The 20129-nt window shown below is 48.2% G+C and overlaps 1 protein-coding gene across 2 annotated transcripts in view; it reads right to left on the minus strand.

Moving 5' to 3' along the window:
* Positions 1-20129, minus strand: part of CTNNBL1 (catenin beta like 1) — a 297567-nt gene that overhangs the window by 113147 nt on the left and 164291 nt on the right. For both annotated transcript variants that reach the window (XM_030212603.1, XM_030212602.1), the window contains 2 exons: positions 6284-6423; positions 1133-1230 (listed from right to left, as the gene is read on the minus strand). In XM_030212603.1, coding sequence (XP_030068463.1) covers positions 1133-1230; positions 6284-6423 — 238 coding nt within the window. The remainder of the gene's footprint in view (positions 1-1132; positions 1231-6283; positions 6424-20129) is intronic.

A 20129-nucleotide genomic window follows, 5' to 3' on the forward strand; every position in this document is an offset into this window, starting at 1 on the left:
AGCAATTTATTCAAGGGAAATGCAGATGCGTAACGCTCTACCACACGTTCACACGGCGGTGAACAATCTCCATGAGATGGCATTTTGCTGCTCCCTCCTTCTACTACTCTTAGCAAGAGAGACATTAAGTTTAATTATTGACAACACAAGACTGAAAAAGAGTAGGGTCACAGGGAGAGCTGAGGTTGTGCTCTTTATTCCTGTTTTTTAAGCTTCACTGAAACATTTTTCTCTCTTTTATTTTCTCATATTTAGCTCGTCTATTCCTAGGCAGGTTACAGTAAAGCATATCATTTTAAATTTATAAGCCTCTTTGCACCGGAACAGAACACCATGGATTTATGCATGCAAAACAGTATTAGCTGGGAAAATTTTATGAAACCATATAGGCCTATGGAAAAAAAAAACCAAAGAGGTGGTCTGTGATGCACTTACTGCGTTAGCATCCAAATTAGCATATCTGGGCAACTGTCAAATCCCAGCAGGCAGCCACCAAAATGTTATACATTGGTATCGAAATACAGACTCGGGTTCTGAGTTTAATGAAAATGCAGAAGCCAAAGAATTATCCACAGGCTAACATCAAGGGTGCATTTGGAATACATAGTTTTATCCACTGTTTATGAACAGCTCTGAGCCAGTTTTACAGGATATTCAGTTTCCACTCTATTACCTGACACCGTTCAGTATACCCAGCAGACAGAATCCATGAGGTAAAATTTCAAATCAAAGTCATTTAAACCAGGTGGAATAAATATGTATGCACTGGAGACCTGGTATATGCATATTTCTCATATGCATATTAACTGTGGAGATCCTGAAAACCCAACTGGCTAAGTGAAGACCTGTACTAATGTAACAACCTACCAAGACAGACACCCCCCCCCCTCCCCCAACCTCATCTGCAGTGTGATAAGGAAGGGAAGGTTATGGAGGAACTACTTCCAGCTCTCCTCTTCATACACAAACACTTCTCCGCACATCCGCTAACTGCATTTCTGTTACTTCTAAGGCAAGACCTTGTGAATGAACCCTTATCTAGTAATGCGAAGTGTCAAACCTAGAAATGGATTAAACATCTCAACGCAACAGTGAGCTCAAAAGCCTCATTGCAACGGAAAGCGTTACTTACCAGGGAATCTATGAGAACCTCGGCACCTTCTTCGCTCTCGTGGAGAGTGTCAATATCTGTGAGCTCCTGAAGCAGATCCACAACGGCAATCGATACATGTTGGAAATGTTAAAGAAAGGAAAGCTCTGTCCTCAATTCATTTCCCTTCCAGCTCTTATACCCCTTGATGAGAGCAAAATGACTTTTTTTTTTTGTTCTGTTGTAGGAGGTGGAAGGCCTCCAATTATTTAATGTACAGAAATTAAATGTCTCATGTGTTGGACAGAGTGAAATGAAGGTTTCTTTCCTTCTAAATCCAGGAGAGAATTACCGTATATCCTCGTATCACGGACATTACTCCTCCTATACTGAGATGTACTAAGATGTACCGACCCACATCCATAAGAAATGAATGTGGTACTTGCAACCTGTATTGACCACAACTGAGAACAGGATGCTGGGCTTAATGGACTCTTAGACTTTCCCCGTATGACCATACTCATATACTAATAGCAAAAATGCACAGGAAGTGAAAGAATCCCCTTCCAAATGAAAGGAAGGTCTGGAATGAGGACATATAGAATGAAAATGAAAGGATCACCATATGTTGAGCATGGACTGAGACACACTGGCCTTTAATTTTACCGGATCTCCCCAAACCTCGTATCATGTCATGCCTCCTTCCTCACTGAGATGTACAGAGATGAACAGACGCACACTCACGAGATATGAATGTGGTATTTGCAATCTGGATTGACCCCATCTGAAAACAGGATGGGGACTCTTGGCCTTTCCCATTATGGCAACACTTATGCCCTTATGGCAAAAAATGCACAGAAAATGAGTGAATCTCCTTCCAAGAGATAAAAACTCTGGAGAGAGGAAGAATAAAATGAAAATGAAAAGGAATAGACTTGGAAAATACCTATTACGGAAAAGGTGGTGAATTTGTGCCACAGGAGACAAGACTGTACCTGACGTCAAGAAAGCTTGAAACAAGACCCTAAAATCTGTAAGAAAGAGAAAGGGATAGCAGATGTTATGGATGGTCATACTGGACAAAACCAGAATGTTTACCATGTGCCCAGGCTGAATAGAGGAAACAAAAATACAAGTAGATGGCGTGAGGACCTCCCAATATCCTTAAGTGGGAGAAAATGCAAATTGACCTGATAACTTTACTCCCTAAGTGGACATATATCTTGTAAGTCCTAGAAGAAAACTAAGATAACACATGAGAAACTCCAAGACAGTTGGAAAGTAGAGAAGATGTGAATAAAACATGCCTTCTAAAGCATCTGAGAAAACTGGGTGCTCGGTAGACAGGACTGAGTCTCCTAGAATATGAGAACCATCTGAACCATGTAGCCTATGCAGCTGTCATCTGCTATGCCAAAGAGAACGCATAGCCATGAAAGAAAATTGCTGAAAGGAAGTAAGACCTTATGTCCAGAATTGCAAAGTACGCAACAATTGAGTATCAGACAATGTATTTCATTGCACATGGCATCTGAACCATATAGCCTACGCTCTAGAGAACGTTTGTTAAGATCTTAAAACACTGTATAACATCATAGCCATGAAGGGAAATGCTTGAAAGGAGCTAAGATATTATGGCCAGATTTGTAAAGTACTAATCAATTGACTATTAGACAATGTAGTCCTATTCACCAGGAAATGAGAAAGACACAGAGTGACACACACTGGACCTCCATAAAAACTGCGCTAGACAATAGCACAGACCTTTCCTCCAAACATCACACACAAGGGAAAGGAATAGGAAATTGGTTATTTTGGAGCTGAGATATAATTTAATTCGCCCCATTGTCTAAAACAGAGAATTCCCGACTGAGCTGCACTTTGAATCAGAGTCTTGCCAAGAACAAAGAAATTGCCAACTGCGCTGCACTTTAATTCACAACATTGCTAGCAACCAAAAAGTCCCCGACGGAGAAAAAACAGAGGGAAAAACAAAATGAGCGCCATTCGCATCGTAACATTTCGTTTTTTTTTTTTTTTTTTTAATAGCTTGAAAAATACATGTAAAAATTAATTGCGGGGAAAATATACTACCAATCGCCCCAACTACCGGAGAAACAATATCTCCTTTCCATTGCACAAACAGCCAAACACAGTAAAAGCAGAAAAACGCTGCCGCATCAAGGGAAATTGCAGCTGAAGGCAAAACAATGGTGGCCAAGCGCGCCAAAATGAGAAGAATAAAGTTCGGGGGAGAAAACCACTGACCACACCGACGAAGAAGCAGGAAATCCGTGCCGCTGAAAAACAGATAACCTCCAATGCCGCACAAAACATGGTTTAGCCTCTGGCCCGACAGGAACCGTCAATACAGCTCCCAAGCTATACAGACCTGTCCAAGAGCGAGCACGCGCTTAACAGTTCGCGCCTCTCCTTTTTTTTTTTTTTTTTTACAACTACCGCCGCTAACAACGCCGGATAGCAGAGGAAAAATAATGAAGATAACAAAAAACCACCGATTAAAGTCACAGACGCTGACTTTTCACTTTTTTTTTTTTTTTTTTTTTTTAAATAGCTCCGCCAGAAAAGAAAATAAAGACTCTTCAAACAGAATAAGACAGAAGAGCTACCTGCTCGTTATAAGACTGGGGAAAGCAAAAACTACTTCCTTTAAATTCCTTTCATTTGAATTAATTTTTTTTAATTTTCTTTTACTTGATTTAATTCTTTAAAAACAGCTGCCTATTAAAAGTGGCTGCCTCTCCCAAAGACGGTACACCTTTCCAGAGAAAGGGACGGCCCTTCCCTGCTAAGCCAGGGAGATGGGGAGGAAGGGGGGTGGACTCGAGACACCCGAGTTTAACACCCCAGAGGCTGTCAAAGAAAGAAAAGAAACCCTGTCACGCCTCTAATTACGATTCCAGGCACAGAAGAAGTATTATAAATATATCTGTAATATCTTATAGAGAAAAAGAGAGAGAGAGACTAATGGGCTCACTTCCTACCTGCTGAGAGACTGAGAAAATACTGGGGCTAAGGTCACATGGCCAGGGCTCCTATTGGCTCTCTAGAGTCAGAGGTTTTTCTCAGTCTCCACCTGCTGGTAGGCGGGCACAACCCAACAGTCCAATCCTGGTCCGGTCCGGAGGGATGCTAAGGAAATGAAGGTTTCTTTCCTTCTAAATCCAGGAGAGAATTACCGTATTTTTCGGACTATAAGACGCACCGGACCATAAGACGCACCTAGGTTTTAGAGGAGGGAAATAGGAAAAAAAAAATTTGCTTTTTCCCTCCTCTAAAACCTAGGTGCTCCGGTGCGTCTTGTCCGAATCCCTCCCTCCAAGTTCGGGATCGCCGTCAGGGTTACCTCCTCCCCCCTCCCCGGCCCTATCACCACCTCTCCCCTTACTCACGCGATCTTCCCTGGTGGTCTAGTGACGTCGGGGCAGGAAAGAGCCCCCTCTTTCCTGCCCAGCGCGCTGCTCTCCATCCTCCTGTGTATGCATTGCTGCCTGACGGTCTCGGCGAGATTCAAAATGGCCGCCGAGAATTGAAGTCTCGGCGGCCATTTTGAAACTCACCGAGACCGTCAGGCTGCATACAGGAGGATGGAGAGCAGCGCCCCGACGTCACTAGACCACCAGGGAAGATCGCGTGAGTAAGGGAAGAAGTGGTGACAGGGCCGGGGGGAGGGCGATCCCAAACTCGGAGGGAGGGAGGGAGGGCGGGCAGCCTGCCAGCCAAATCTCTACCTTTGGACTATAAGACGCACCCCCCATTTTCCTCCCAAATTTGGGGGGAAAAAAGTGCGTCTTATAGTCCGAAAAATACGGTACCTTTTTTTACAACCATGAGAGGAAGACCAGGTAACACCTTATTTCCTTCTGCCTAGAACAATTCAAACACTATCTTCCTGATCCCTGGAGTCAATAGCAATAGTTCTATTGACCTAACACCTCTATAGCAACTGGAAGTAGTAGTTAACTTTTGTCTCCTCTTTTAGAATAGGGGAAATACTAATTAAAGGTTTGAGAAATGTATTCTTGTGTGAGAAAGGCTGTATAGATGAATAGAAGAGGTCCAAAACATTTGGACAACAGACCAAATGCATCTTCAAAAGGAAATATAAACAGATGCTATATATTTCTTTATTGTCAGGAGATCCTGCCTGACTGTAAGATGCTAATTAAGGGGGTAAGAAGAAACCCTCCCCCCTTCTTGTGCTCCTCTGGTATTGAAAGGGAAAAGAAATCCTATATAATCTCTCTCTGCCAGATAGGAGGTTGGGCAGTGTACATCTCTTTTGGCTCCCAAGCCAGGGAGTCTGAAGGAATGTCCTGACCCCATTTTCCTTATATTTCAATTTCTATAATATGCTCTTCTTTCTCTCCTGATCTGTATCTATTCTATTTCTTATTTTTTGAACAGGCACAAACAGTTCCAACATCTGTACATACTGAATTATTGCTAGGGTTTTACATTTGCAAACATACCGCACTATTAAAGCTTCTTTTCTCGGTTGGGGACCTTGGATGAAAAGAGGAGGTTCACTTGAGCAAACAAAACCCGATCTAGTCAAAATAAATAAATAATTAAAACCTACTTATTCCCTCGCTTGCCAGTCACACAAAATACCACTTGTCACCCAAGCATTATACAGTTTCAATTCAAAAAAACACAGTAACACCCTTCATAAAAGCATAACAAGCAACACTGAAATACAACTTCAAAAACCATCTAACAAGTAGGACTAAAAGCAGAACAATCAAGAGCATAACAATAACAAAACAGTCCTACTCTCCTCAATACAGAAGTTAACCATCGTTAAAAGAAACATTGGCCCTCGTTGAATGGTTACCGTGTGGGTAGCATGTGAGCCCTTCCCACTAGGTCAGTGGCTGGCAGTAAGGGCTCACATGCTACCCACACGGTAACCATTCAACGAGCACCAATGTGGGCACACTGCCAAGACATCGATCTTCATAAACCCTTGGTTTCCTCCAATTCCATTCAAAATGCCTCAGTTGCTGACGTAACTGAAGACCAGGATGAAACCATCCATTGCCCACTGTCTGAACACAATTATAAGGTAGGAACCGATTTTAGATTGAACATGGAAAGCAGTATTAAAGGAAATGGACATGGATATAAAGAGGAACCAGGAGATGAAGGTCCTTAGATGGGAAAGGATATCGGTGTTATCATGTCCAAGCAGCCCCAGTAGAGAGTGGACAGCATTCAGCTCCACCAGAAGGTGATAGAGGTCTGGCATGGTGGCAACGACGTGCATCTCCTGGATGATGTCATTTAAATCGAGCTCCGATTCCATAAACCTGCCAAAGAAAAAGATCAAGTCAGGCAGCACAGACACAACAGGCAGAACGCATATTTCAAACACGTTTAAAAATAGAAGCTAATGTAGGTTTACCTGAGCTTTTATGTTCGAAGCAGAGGCGTAGCCAGACATCGGCGGGAGGGGGGGGTCAGAGCACGAGGTGAGGGGGCACATTTTAGCCCCTCCCCCCCGAGCCGAAGACCCCCCCAGCCACCTTTGACCCCCCCCCCCAGCACCCCTTCCCCTTTCAAACCCCCCTTTCCCCTGCCGCCGTCAGGTACCTATGCTGGCGGGGGTCCACAATCCCCGCCAGCCGAAGTCCACCTCAGTTGGTCTCTGGGCCGGCACGTTGCTGCAGCTGATTGGAAGCCTAGGATTCTGTTTCTCCTCTTCAGCCTGTAGCCCCATCCAACAACCAACCAACCATGGCATCTTTCTCCTCCTTTCCTGAGATCACCGAGGATGAAACCTCCCGCCTTCTTTCCTCCTCGAAATGCACCACCTGTTCCTCCGATCCCATCCCCACCAACCTACTTAACACCATCTCCCATACTGTCACCCCCTCCATCTGTCGCATCCTTAACCTTTCTCTCTCCATTGCAACTGTCCCTGACACCTTCCAGCACGCCGTAGTCACACCTCTCCTAAAAAAACCATCACTTGACCCTACCTGCCCCTCCAACTACCGCCCCATCTCTCTCCTACCCTTCCTCTCCAAAATACTTGAGCGCGCCGTTCACAGTCGCTGCCTTGATTTTCTCTCCTCTCATGCCATCCTCAATCCACTTCAATCCGGTTTTCGCCCTCTACACTCGACAGAAACAGCACTCTCTAAAGTCTGCAACGACCTGCTCCTCGTCAAATCCAGAGGCCACAATTCCATCCTCATCCTCCTCGATCTATCCGCTGCGTTTGACACTGTCAATCATGATTTACTTCTTGCCACACTGTCCTCTCCTGGTTCTCCTCCTATCTCTCCCACCGCACCTTCAGGGTACACTCTCATGGATCTTCCTCCACTCCCATCCCACTATCTGTTGGAGTTCCCCAGGGATCTGTCCTTGGACCCCTTCTCTTCTCAATCTACACCTCTTCCCTAGGCTCACTGATCTCATCTCATGGTTTTCAGTAACATCTTTATGCTGATGACAACCAGCTATATCTCTCCACACCAGACATCACCATGGAGACCCAGGCCAAGGTATCGGCCTGCTTATCCGATATTGCTGCCTGGATGTCCAACCCCCACCTGAAGCTGAACATGTCCAAAACCGAGCTCCTCGTCTTTCCACCTAAACCCACTTCTCCTCTTCCTCCATTCTCTATCTCAGTTGATAAGACCCTCATCCTCCCCGTCCCATCTGCCCGCAACCTCGGAGTCATCTTCGACTCCGCCCTCTCCTTCTCTGCGCATATCCAACAGACTGCCAAGACCTGTCGCTTCTTCCTCTTCAATATCAGCAAAATTCACCCTTTCCTCTCTGAGCACACCACCCGAACTCTCGTCCACGCTCTCATTACCTCTCGCCTTGACTACTGCAACCTACTCCTCACCGGCCTCCCACTTAGCCATCTATCCCCCCTTCAATCCGTTCAGAACGCTGCCGCACGTCTTATATTCCGCCAGAACCGATATACTCATATCACCCCTCTCCTCAAGTCACTTCACTGGCTTCCGATCAGATACCGCATACAATTCAAGCTTCTCCTCCTTACCTACAAATGCACCCGGTCTGCGGCTCCTCACTACCCTCATCTCCCCCTATGTTCCCGCTCGTAACCTCCGCTCTCAGGACAAATCCCTCCTTTCAGTACCCTTCTCCACCACTGCCAACTCCAGGCTCCACTCATTCTGCCTTGCCTCACCCTATGCCTGGAACAATCTTCCTCAACCCCTACGCCAAGCCCCCTCCCTACCCATCTTCAAATCTCTGCTTAAAACTCACCTCTTCAATGCTGCTTTCGGCACATAACCTTTCGAGAAATATAGTATGCCCTATCAGATTGACTCTACACTTGTCTTTTAGATTGTACACTTGTCTCTAGATTGTACACCTGTCTTTTAGATTGTAAGCTCCTTGAGCAGGGACTGTCTTTCCATGTTAAATTGTACAGCGCTGCGTAACCCTAGTAGCGCTTTAGAAATGTTAAGTAGTAGTAGTAGTCTGTGTGAGTCGTCCTGACGTCCTGCACGACTCACACAGAAGAAACAGAATCCTAGGCTTCCACATCAGCTGCAGCAACGCGCTGGCCCGGAGACTGGCTGAAGAGGACTTCAGCTGGCGGGGGTTGGGGACCCCCGCCAGCACAGGTACCCGATGGCGGCAGGAAAGGGGGGGGTCGAAAGGGTCAGCAGGGGCCAGGGCCAAATCTGGGGGGGCAGACCCCCGTGGCCCCACGTAGCTATGCCCCTGGTTGGACGTAATAAAGTAAATGATGGCAAGACTTTCAGGTATGCCAGTGAAAAGAGAGGGGTGGAAATGGGATTGTAAGACTAGCAGTAGGCACTGAATGGACAGAATTGTTAAAAAAGCACTTTGGTTGGTTTGGTATTTCCCAAAGAGATTGGACAAGGATCCTCAATTGTTAGTAAGTGAGCATATGGCAGTGGAGTGCAGCTCTCTCCATTTACAGAGTGTTTAAGTAACACTAGAAAACATAAGTGAATCATGGGGGTCACATGGGAGAGGGCACTGCTTCACAAACCTGCCCTGAGGAACATCCAGCCATTCGAACTGTCAGGATACCACAAGAAATATGCATGAGAGAGATGTGCAGCTACAAATGTATCTCACATTTATTGGTAATATCCCAACAACCCGACTCGCTGGATATCCCCCAGGACAGGATTACTAACCACTACCCTAGATCCTTAGTAACAGGAGTGATTCCTCAGGAGTAAAGAAGAATGGATATTGTCTCTTTTCATAAAAGTGGTACTAATTAGGGCTGCATTTGGATCAAAATTTTTAATCATGATTAATTGCACAATTAAAGGCATGTTATTTATTTATTTCCCACTGAAGCTCCTTGTAACTCTGGGCAAATCACTTAACCCTCCACTGCATTAGGTACATAATAAGTACCTGTATATACTACATAAACTGCTTTGATTGTAACCAGAGAAAGGTGGTATATCAAATCCCATCCCCCTTCCCTAAAGGGTTGATAATCTCTCTCCATCTCGCACTCAGATCCAACATTTCTCCTTTTCTCTTCCTTCCCTCCCTTCCTTCTTCCCCCAGGTCCATTATCTTTCTTTCTGGGGTCCAGTATCTCTCTCCTCCCTTCCTCCATCCCACTGTACAGCACCTCTCCCTTCCTTTATTTTTGTTACATTTGTACCCTGCGCTTTCCCACTCATAGCAGGCTCAATGCGGCTTACTTGGGGCAATGGAGGGTTAAGTGACTTGGCCAGAGTCACAAGGAGCTGCCTGTGCCTGAAGTGGGAATCAAACTCAGTTCCTCAGGACCAAAGTCCACCACCCTAACCACTAGGCCACTCCTCCACTGTTGCTACTATTTGAGATTCTACATGGAATGTTGCTATTCCACTAGCAACATTCCATGTAGAAGTCGGCCCTTGCAGATCACCAATGTGGCCGCGCAGGCTTCTGCTTCTGTGAGTCTGACGTCCTGCACGTACGTGCAGGACGTCAGACTCACAGAAACAGAAGCCTGCGCGGCCTTCTACATGGAATGTTGCTAGTGGAATAGCAACATTCCATGTAGAATCTCCAATAGTATCTACTTTATTTTTGTTGCATTTGTACCCCGCGCTTTCCCACTCATGGCAGGCTCAATGCGGCTTACATGGGGCAATGGAGGGTTAAGTGACTTGCCCAGAGTCACAAGGAGCTGCCTGTGCCTGAAGTGGGAATCAAACTCAGTTCCTCAGTTCTCCAGGACCAAAGTCCACCACCCTAACCACTAGGCCACTCCTCCACTGTTGCTACAATTTGAGATTCTACATGAAATGTTGCTATTCCACTAGCAACATTCCATGTAGAAGTCGGCCCTTGCAGATCACCAATGTGGCCGCGCAGGCTTCTGCTTCTGTGAGTCTGACATCCTGCACGTATGTGCAGGATGTCAGACTTACAGAAACAGAAGCCTGCGCAGCCTTCTACATGGAATGTTGCTAGTGGAATAGCAACATTCCATGTAGAATCTCCAATTATAGCAACATTCCATGTAGAATCTCCAATAGTATCTATTTTATTTTTGTTACATTTGTACCCTGCGCTTTCCCACTCATGGCAGGCTCAATGCGGCTTACATGGGGCAATGGAGGGTTAAGTGACTTGCCCAGAGTCACAAGGAGCTGCCTGTGCCTGCAGTGGGAATCGAACCCAGTTCCCCAGGACCAAAGTCCACCACTCTAACCACTAGGCCACTCCTCCACCACCATTAGCAGCAACACAAACTTGGTGGAGAGCAACACCAAGTTCTTCTCGTGGCTACTGGAGCTCACCACCTCAGCAAAATCCTTCCACCAGTGGCCTTCTCCAGCTCTGCAGCTCACTCCCCCCCCCCCCCCCCCCCAATCTCACGGTTCGGCATCTACTGCTCCCCTTAAAGATGGTCTGTTGGTCCACAGCAGTGTTGCACATACGCTGCCTGCTCTCAGGCTTTCCTTCTGGACTATCCTGCTTCCTCTGACATCACTTCCTGTTTCTGCACGGGCATGATGGGTCAGAAGGAAAGCCTGAGTGCAGGATGCATATGTGCAACACTGCTGCTGCTGTGGACCAACAGAAGACTGCCTTTAAGGTAGACTGGCGGGGGGGGGGGGGGGGGGGAGGTGAGAGGCGATGATGAATCACAGGTGGGAAGAAAGATGCCAGATTACATCAAGAAAAGGGTTGAGAATGGAAAGAAGAAGAGATGTTTGGAGGAGACAGGAGATGATGTAGCGTGATTAATTTTTTTGGGTGGCGAGAATATGAATGGAAAGACTTCAGAAAGAAAGGGTAGTGAAGCATCTTGAATCCAACATATTGCAGAATTTGGATTTAGATTTTTTTTTAATTACTTGCATGTCCAAACCCAAGCTCAAAATTAATTATAAACATATTATACCTGATTTGTTCATGTCCTCTAGCTCATGAAATGAATTGGCAAGGAGGTAAGCTTAAAGGCAATGTCAAAAAATATGCCCTCCTGGTGGAGGTGGTGGGGACTAAAACAGTGACAGAAAAAATATCAAACAGGAATAATCTGAGTTTAATCAATAGGCACAAATTTTCATTGATTTTCCCCCTAAATGAGGTAGTATTCACTCCTCCGCCTGCCCCACCCAACTCTTATGTTCCTATCTTTGAAAATAACAAAGCCCTCTAAATTCTGCAGAACCCCCAGCAGGTATTAATAAATTAATAAAAGGGATGAACCCTACATTTTTGTTGTCTGATTTTATGTTAAGAATTTTTTATTTTATTGATGTTTTATGTTATTGAATAGATTGTATATGTATATTTTGTAATCCACCTAGAACAGAGCTTTCCAAATGGATCTCATAACCCGCTTTGGAGGTCATGACCTATGTGAGCTCTTCATAGGTACATAATTATTCGGCACCTCTAGGGAGGGGTTACACAATTTTACTTTGCCACAATCATGGGGTGATAGGCACAAAAGATTGGGAAGCAATGGTCTTGAACTTTAGACTGTACTCCACACTATCTATCCATCTATTTATTTATAAAACTTATACCTTGCTTAAACCTAAGTGGTTCACTGCATAGCATATAAAATAATAAAAAAACAGATACACCACACATACAACAGAATCTATATAAACCCATTAAACATAACAGCTAATAACTGCTGGTCTCCAACTGCGTCACATGGAGAAAGTCTGAACAAAAAAATACGTTTTCAAATGCTTCTTAAATTGTCTTGCATTCGCACAAAGGCGCAGCTGCATTCCATAAAACCGGACCCGCAACTGAAAAAGCTGCAGCCCTCATGAGAGCGTAATGTGGAGTTAGCAACAAATCAGTCGCAAGATTCTTCACCGAATCAGCAGAAACACACAAACAATTTTATGAAAAAACATTCCCATAAACTGTATCCTAAAACACACAAGTAGTCAATGTAGCTACTTCAGAATGGGAGTCTCATGATCCCACTTCAAAGGGTGTACAAGCTCCCTCGCAGCTGATTCTAGCATTACAATAATCCACCCTTGATATGACCATACTTTGCAGAATATTCCAGAAGTCAGAAATGGGCAACGTCGGCGTCAATCGATACAACAAATGTAGCTGAGCAAGGGCTGCTAGAACAGCATTACTGGTCTGAGTTTGCATAGTTTAATGGGCATCAAACACTACCCCCAACAACTTCATTTCACTCTTTACAGGCATTTCCACATCACACACCTGCAGTGTCTGGGGCCATACGTTGATAAAACAGCCTAGATGAAGCTACAGATACAACAAACAGAAATGTTTTAAGATAAGCAGAAGGTAAAATTATGTATAATCATACCTGATAATTTTCTTTCCATTAATCATAGCTGATCAATCCATAGACTGGTGGGTTGTGTCCATCTACCAGCAGGTGGAGATAGAGAGCAAACTTTTGCCTCCCTATATGTGGTCATGTGCTGCCGGAAACTCCTCAGTATGTCGATATCAAAGCTCCATCCGCAGGACTCAGCACTTAGAGAATTACACCCACGAAGGGACACTCTGCCCAGCTCACCACCGCCGAAACGGGGGAGGGGAATTAACCCAGCTCATCCCCACACAAGTGGGGGAGGGGAATCCGTCCAGCTCATCCCCGCGGAGCGGGGGAGGGACACCACCCCGCCGATGCGGGGGGATCTGGCTTATCCTGCAACCGCAACCGCGGGAGGAGCTGACTGACCCGAACACCGCCGAAGCGGGAGGGGTACAAAACTGCCCTACAGCCGCACGAAGCGGGAGGGAGTGCCGGCAGAATTATAAGTCTCAATCCAGCCCCGTAAAACGGAGGGGAGAGGAATGCAGCAGCTCACTGTAACACAAACTCGTCTTAACTCTTGAAGAATCCAAGTGAAAAAACTTGAACACGAAGTCTTTCTGAAGTAACTGAAGACTAAAGTTGAACCTGAAATGCAACCAGAATAAAACAATACAGATATCTGGGAGGGGCTATGGATTGATCAGCTATGATTAATGGAAAGAAAATTATCAGGTATGATTATACATAATTTTACCTTCCATATCATCAAGCTGATCAATCCATAGACTGGTGGGATGTACCGAAGCAGTACTCACCCAGGGCGGGACATAGAAATCCCTGACCGCAACACTGAAGCTCCAAACCGGGCCTCCGCCCGAGCAGCCACAGTCAAGCGGTAATGCTTGGAGAATGTATGGGCCGAAGCCCAAGTTGCCGCCTTGCATATCTCTTCCAAGGAGACGGAACCGGCCTCTGCCATCGAGGCCGCCTGAGCTCTTGTGGAGTGAGCCTTCAGCTGGATAGGCGGCACCTTCCCTGCGGCCACATAAGCCGCTGCAATGGCTTCCTTGACCCATCTTGCCACTGTAGGCTTAGCAGCCTGCAGACCCCTACGAGGACCTGCAAACAGGACAAACAGATGATCCGATTTCCGGAAATCATTGGTCACTTCCAAGTATCTGATGATGACTCGTCTCACATCCAGATATTTAAGAGCAGAGTACTCCTCTGGGTAGTCCTCCCTACGAAAGGAAGGGAGACAGAGCTGCTGATTCACATGGAAGCGAGAAACAATCTTGGGCAGAAAGGAAGGCACTGTGCGAATAGTCACTCCTGCCTCAGTGAACTGCAGAAAAGGCTCTCGACATGAGAGCGCCTGGAGCTCGGAAACTCTTCTGGCTGAAGTGATAGCCACCAAAAAGACTGCTTTCAACGTCAGGTCTTTCAGAGATGCCCTCGACAAGGGTTCAAACGGCGGCTTCTGCAATGCTCTTAGCACCAGGTTGAGATTCCACGCAGGCACCACTGAGTGCAGAGGAGGGCGCAGGTGATTAACTCCCTTGAGAAAGCGCACCACATCTGGCTGGGAAGCCAGGGAAGCACCCTTCAGGCGGCCCCTGAAGCAAGCCAGAGCCGCTACCTGGACCTTAAGGGAACTGAGCGACAGGCCTTTGTCCAGACCTTCTTGCAGGAACGCCAACACTGAAGAAATTGGAGCAGTGAAGGGAGAAAGTGAGCCTGCTTCACACCACGCTGCAAAGATACGCCAAACCCTGGCGTAAGCAGTAGAAGTAGAGCGTTTCCTCGCTCTCAGCATAGTGGCGATGACCTTGTCTGAGAAGCCCTTCTTCCTCAGACGCTGCCGCTCAATAGCCAGGCCGTAAGACCAAAGGGGGAGGGATCCTCCATCACCACGGGACCCTGATGTAACAGGCCCTGCTCCACTGGCAGCCGCAGAGGATCGTCGATTGAGAGCCTGATCAAGTCCGCATACCAGGGACGTCTGGGCCAATCCGGACCCACCAGGATTATCCTGCCGGGATGTCTTGCCACCCGGTCTAGGACCCTGCCCAACATGGGCCAGGGTGGGAACACATAGAGAAGCTCTTGTGTCGGCCATTGTTGGAGAAGAGCATCTACTCCCAGGGATCGAGGGTCCCGTCCTCTGCTGAAGAAGCGCGGCACTTGGCAATTGGCCGATGACGCCATCAGATCTAGGCTCGGCTGGCCCCAGCGCTTCGTGATGTCCAAGAACGCCTGAGCAGATAGCTGCCACTCTCCGGGCTCCAAGGTATGGCGACTGAGAAAGTCCGCCTTGACATTCATGACTCCGGCAATGTGGGCCGCTGACAGCTGTTCCAGGTTCGCTTCCGCCCACTGGCATAGACTCATAGCCTCCTTGGCTAGAGGGGCGCTCTTGGTACCTCCCTGGCGGTTGACATAGGCCACAGCCGTGGCATTGTCCGACAGTACCCGTACAGGCTTCAGCACCAGTACCGGGATGAACTCCAAAAGCGCCAACCGAATGGCTCTGAGTTCCAGGAGGTTGATAGACCACTTCGCCTCTGCAGGAGACCAGAGCCCCTGCGCTGTCCTTCCCAAGCAGTGGGCTCCCCAGCCCGACAATGAGGCGTCCGTCGTGACGACAATCCACTCTGGGGTCACCAGAGGCATTCCTGCAGACAACTTGTCTGCCTGCATCCACCAGCTCAGCGCCCTGCGCACTGCTGGATCCAAGGGAAGACGCACCGCATAATCCTCCGACATCGGAGTCCAGCGCTGCAGCAGAGAGTGTTGTAGTGGTCTCATATGAGCCCTGGCCCAGGGCACTACTTCCATCGTGGCCGTCATAGAGCCCAACAGCTGCACATAGTCCCAAGCCCGAAGAGGAGAGGCTACCAGGAACTGGTCCACCTGAGCCTGAAGTTTGACAATCCGATTGTCTGGCAGGAACACTCTGCCCACTTGGGTGTCGAATCGAACTCCCAGATACTCCAGGGACTGAGTCGGGCGCAGCTGGCTCTTCTCCCAGTTGATGATCCATCCCAGGGAGCTCAAAAGAGCAACTACCCGGTCCACAGCTTTGCCGCACTCTGCATAAGAGGGGGCTCGGATCAACCAGTCGTCCAGATAAGGATGGACTTGTACTCCTTCCTTTCGCAGGAAGGCCGCTATGACCACCATTACTTTGGAAAAGGTCCGCGGAGCAGTAGCCAACCCGAACGGGAGGGCTCTGAACTGGAAGTGTCGGCCCAGGACTGCAAAACGCAGAAAGCGTTGATGAGGAGGCCAGATGGGAATATGCAGGTACGCTTCCTTGATGTCCAAGGAAGCCAGGTACTCCCCTGCCTTCACTGCCGCTATAACAGAGCGGAGAGTCTCCATGCGAAAGTGCCGCACTTTCAAGGCCCGATTGACCCCTTTGAGGTCGAGGATAGGCCGGACAGAACCTCCTTTCTTTGGTACCACAAAGTAAATGGAGTAACGCCCCTTGCCAAGCTGACTTCCTGGCACCGGAACGACCGCCCCCAGGCGGATCAGATTGTCCAAAGTCTGCTGCACTGCCACAGCTTTGACCGGAGACTTGCAGGGAGAGAGTACAAACCCGTCTCTTAAGGGTCGGCAGAACTCTAGCTTGTAGCCGTCTCTGATGACTTCCAGCACCCAAGCGTCTGAAGTTATTGTGGTCCACTCGCCCAGAAACGAGGACAGCCGTCCTCCAATCTGCACTGGGGCGTGGACCAAGACCCCGTCATTGGGTACGAGACCCTGGGGGAGGACCGGAGGGAGCACCTCCGGGACGGCGGTCTCTGCGAAAGGAACGCTGCTTGGGGGAGAAATGCCTCTTAAAGGAAGAGGGGGCAGAAGAACCCGACCTGCCCGGGCGGTACCGACGGGCTTCCTGAAACCGTCCTCTGGAGGTACCGGGACGAGCACTAGCCCGAGCCCTGACCTCTGGTAACTTCTTGCCCTTAGATGTGCCGAGATCGGTCACGATTTTGTCCAGCTCGACCCCAAAGAGCAGCTTGCCTTTAAAAGGCAACCTAGCCAGGCGGGATTTAGAGGCGTGGTCAGCAGACCAATGTTTCAGCCAAAGCCACCGCCGCGCAGAGACTGTCTGAGCCATGCCTTTAGCTGAGGCTCTCAAGACATCATACAGCAAGTCTGCCACATAGGCTAAGCCCGATTCCAGGGCTGGCCAATCATCCCTCAAGGAATGATCCGAGGGGGAAGCCCGCTGCACCATAGTCAGGCACGCCCTGGCCACATAGGAGCCGCAAACTGAGGCCTGCAAACTTAAAGCAGCCGCCTCAAAGGACGACCTTAAGGCCGCCTCCAATCTCCTGTCTTGGGCGTCCTTTAGGGCCGTGCCACCTTCCACCGGCAATGCCGTTTTCTTAGTCACCGCAGTGATTAAAGAATCCACGGTAGGCCACAGATAGGCCTCACGTTCACTCACAGCCAAAGGATAGAGGCGGGACATAGCCCTAGCCACTTTAAGGCTCGCTTCTGGGACATCCCATTGAGCCGAAATTAAGGTGTGCATGGCATCATGCACGTGGAAGGTTCTCGGCGGGCGCTTCGTCCCCAGCATAATGGCGGAGCCAACAGGGGCTGAGGGAGAGACGTCCTCCGGAGAGGAAATCTTCAAAGTGTCCATGGCCTGTAACAACAGGTTGGGCAAATCCTCTGGGCGAAAAAGCCGCGCTGCAGAGGGGTCATCCGCTCCAACCGAGCGGGGATCCGTCTCCTCCAAGGAATCCGCAAAGGACCGTTGGGAGACCTCAGACACGCTGCCCTCATCTACATCGGAGGAGACAAATTCCTCCAAGGCCTGGGAATCAACCCGAGGGCGTTTACCTCTGGGAACCTCAACCTCTTTACCAGACGAGGGAGCGGGGGCAGCGTTGTGCATGAGGAAGGCCTGATGCAGCAGCAAAACAAACTCGGGGGAGAAACCCCCCAGACTGTGCACTTCCGCAGCCTGGGCAACAGCCCTAGGCGCACTCTCAACCGGCGCTCGCAACAGCGGGGGAGAGGCCTGCTGCGCATCCAAAATGGCGTCCGGCGCGAAACTCCGCGAAGGAGCCGCGCGGGAAGAACGGCTCTTAACTTTAGCCGCTTCTGTGCCGTCGCCCAAATTAAGGGCGTTCATGGCATTAATGTCTCCAACCTCAAGGGCGGCCCAAGAAGAAGCCGTCCGAGCCGCGTGGCCGGCCAAAATGGCGGAGGCGAGGAGCGGGGGATGGGCGTTTATGGCGGGAAAAACCGCCACGCCGGAGGAAGGACCGGTACATTCATCGGTCACAAAACTGCCACCCAACAAGGGCGAATCAGGCTTTAAGACCCCCGCAAGCTGCAATAGACGCTTAAATAAACGTCGAAATAAACGCCTTTAAAGACGTTTAAAATTTTTTTTTTTTTTTTTTTTTTTTTTTTAACGGAGCCAGCGGGAGGGGGGAGAAAAGGAGGGACCTGGCACCACCAGGTTTGCACTTGCTCAAAAGAGCCCTCAACCCCAGGCACTCAACAAAACCTAAAAATTAGGCTTGGAGGCCTAGCCAGAGCTGCTGCTGCTGTGTGTGACCACCACCTGCTGAGATAGAGAACATACTGAGGAGTTTCCGGCAGCACATGACCACATATAGGGAGGCAAAAGTTTGCTCTCTATCTCCACCTGCTGGTAGATGGACACAACCCACCAGTCTATGGATTGATCAGCTTGATGATATGGAATGTCAGTTATTAAACACAGAGGCCCTGACAGTCAGACCGCAGGAGATAGCTGGGCTGGATATTCAATGCCAGGCCGTTTCCGGTGACCGGCTGAATATCTGGTTTAAATTTGGTCAAGTTGGAGTCGGCCAAAGTTATTTCACCTAATGTGGCAGCCAAATACAGCCAAACTTAGCCGGCTCCGTGGTGAAATTGCTGGACAGCCGGTTATATCGCACAATAGAACTGGCCATCTAAGCTGCTATCCGGCACCGGATAGCTGGTTAAGTGCCGTTTTTTGGCGGTCAAACCATTTTAAATATCGGGCGGAGAATTTCCATCTACAGCGCAGGCATGTGCACATCTGTGGTCCATGAATATACCTGCACCAAACACCCTAGTCAGAATCCTCATGTCACTCCTGTATAAGACGTTGGTGAGGCCCCACCTGGAGTATTGTGTTCAGTTTTGGAGGCCGTACCTTGCGAAGGATGTCAAAAAAATGGAAGCGGTGCAAAGAAAAGCTACGAGGATGGTATGGGATTTGCGTTCCAAAACGTATGAAGAGAGACTTGCTGACCTGAACATGTACACCCTGGAGGAAAGGAGGAACAGGGGTGATATGATACAGACGTTCAAATATTTGAAAGGTATTAATCCGCAAACGAATCTTTTCCGGAGATGGGAAGGCGGTAGAACGAGAGGACATGAAATGAGATTGAAGGGGGGCAGACTCAGGAAAGATGTCAGAAAGTATTTTTTCATGGAGAGGGTGGTGGATGCTTGGAATGCCCTCCCGCGGGAGGTGGTGGCGATGAAAACGGTAACGGAATTCAAACATGCGTGGGATGTGCATAAAGGAATCCTGTGCAGAAGGAATGGATCCTCAGAAGCTTAGCTACAATTGGGTGGCAGAGCAGGTGGGGGGAAGAGGGGTTGGTGGTTGGGAGGCGAGGATAGGGGAGGGCAGACTTATACAGTCTGTGCCAGAGCCGGAGATGGAAGGCGGGACAGGTGGTTGGGAGGCGGGAAATACTGCTGGGCAGACTTATACGGTCTGTGCCCTGAGAAAGACAGGTACAAATCAAGGTAAGGTATACACATGAGTTTATCTTGGGCAGACTGGATGGACCGTGCAGGTCTTTTTCTGCCGTCATCTACTATGTTACTATGAAACGTCCCAAATCTTTTGGTGTGAATATAACACCAAACAAAATTTCATTACAAACATACATAGCAATCTCATATGCCCTCTTTTCTTTCAGGATCCTGCTGCATAAGCAGAATGCCTGATGTCCTGCCCACCACACTATACATATTTGTGAGCAATACTGCTGATTTTTCAGATTCCATTCTGTCCCTTTAGAGATTATCACTAATAGCTGGAAAAATAAATGCATTGTCAGTCAAAAACCGTGATGCCCTCTATAAACTGATCTCTCACTTGAGCCACAAATAGCAACAGACTGATTACCAGACTAGCGAACTGGGGAAGTACACGTCAACTCTCTTCCTCAAGGGAAGGACTGCAACCCA

Source organism: Microcaecilia unicolor, chromosome 8, assembly GCF_901765095.1.
Source record: "Microcaecilia unicolor chromosome 8, aMicUni1.1, whole genome shotgun sequence".
In the NCBI taxonomy this organism is placed as follows: Eukaryota; Metazoa; Chordata; class Amphibia; order Gymnophiona; family Siphonopidae; genus Microcaecilia; species Microcaecilia unicolor.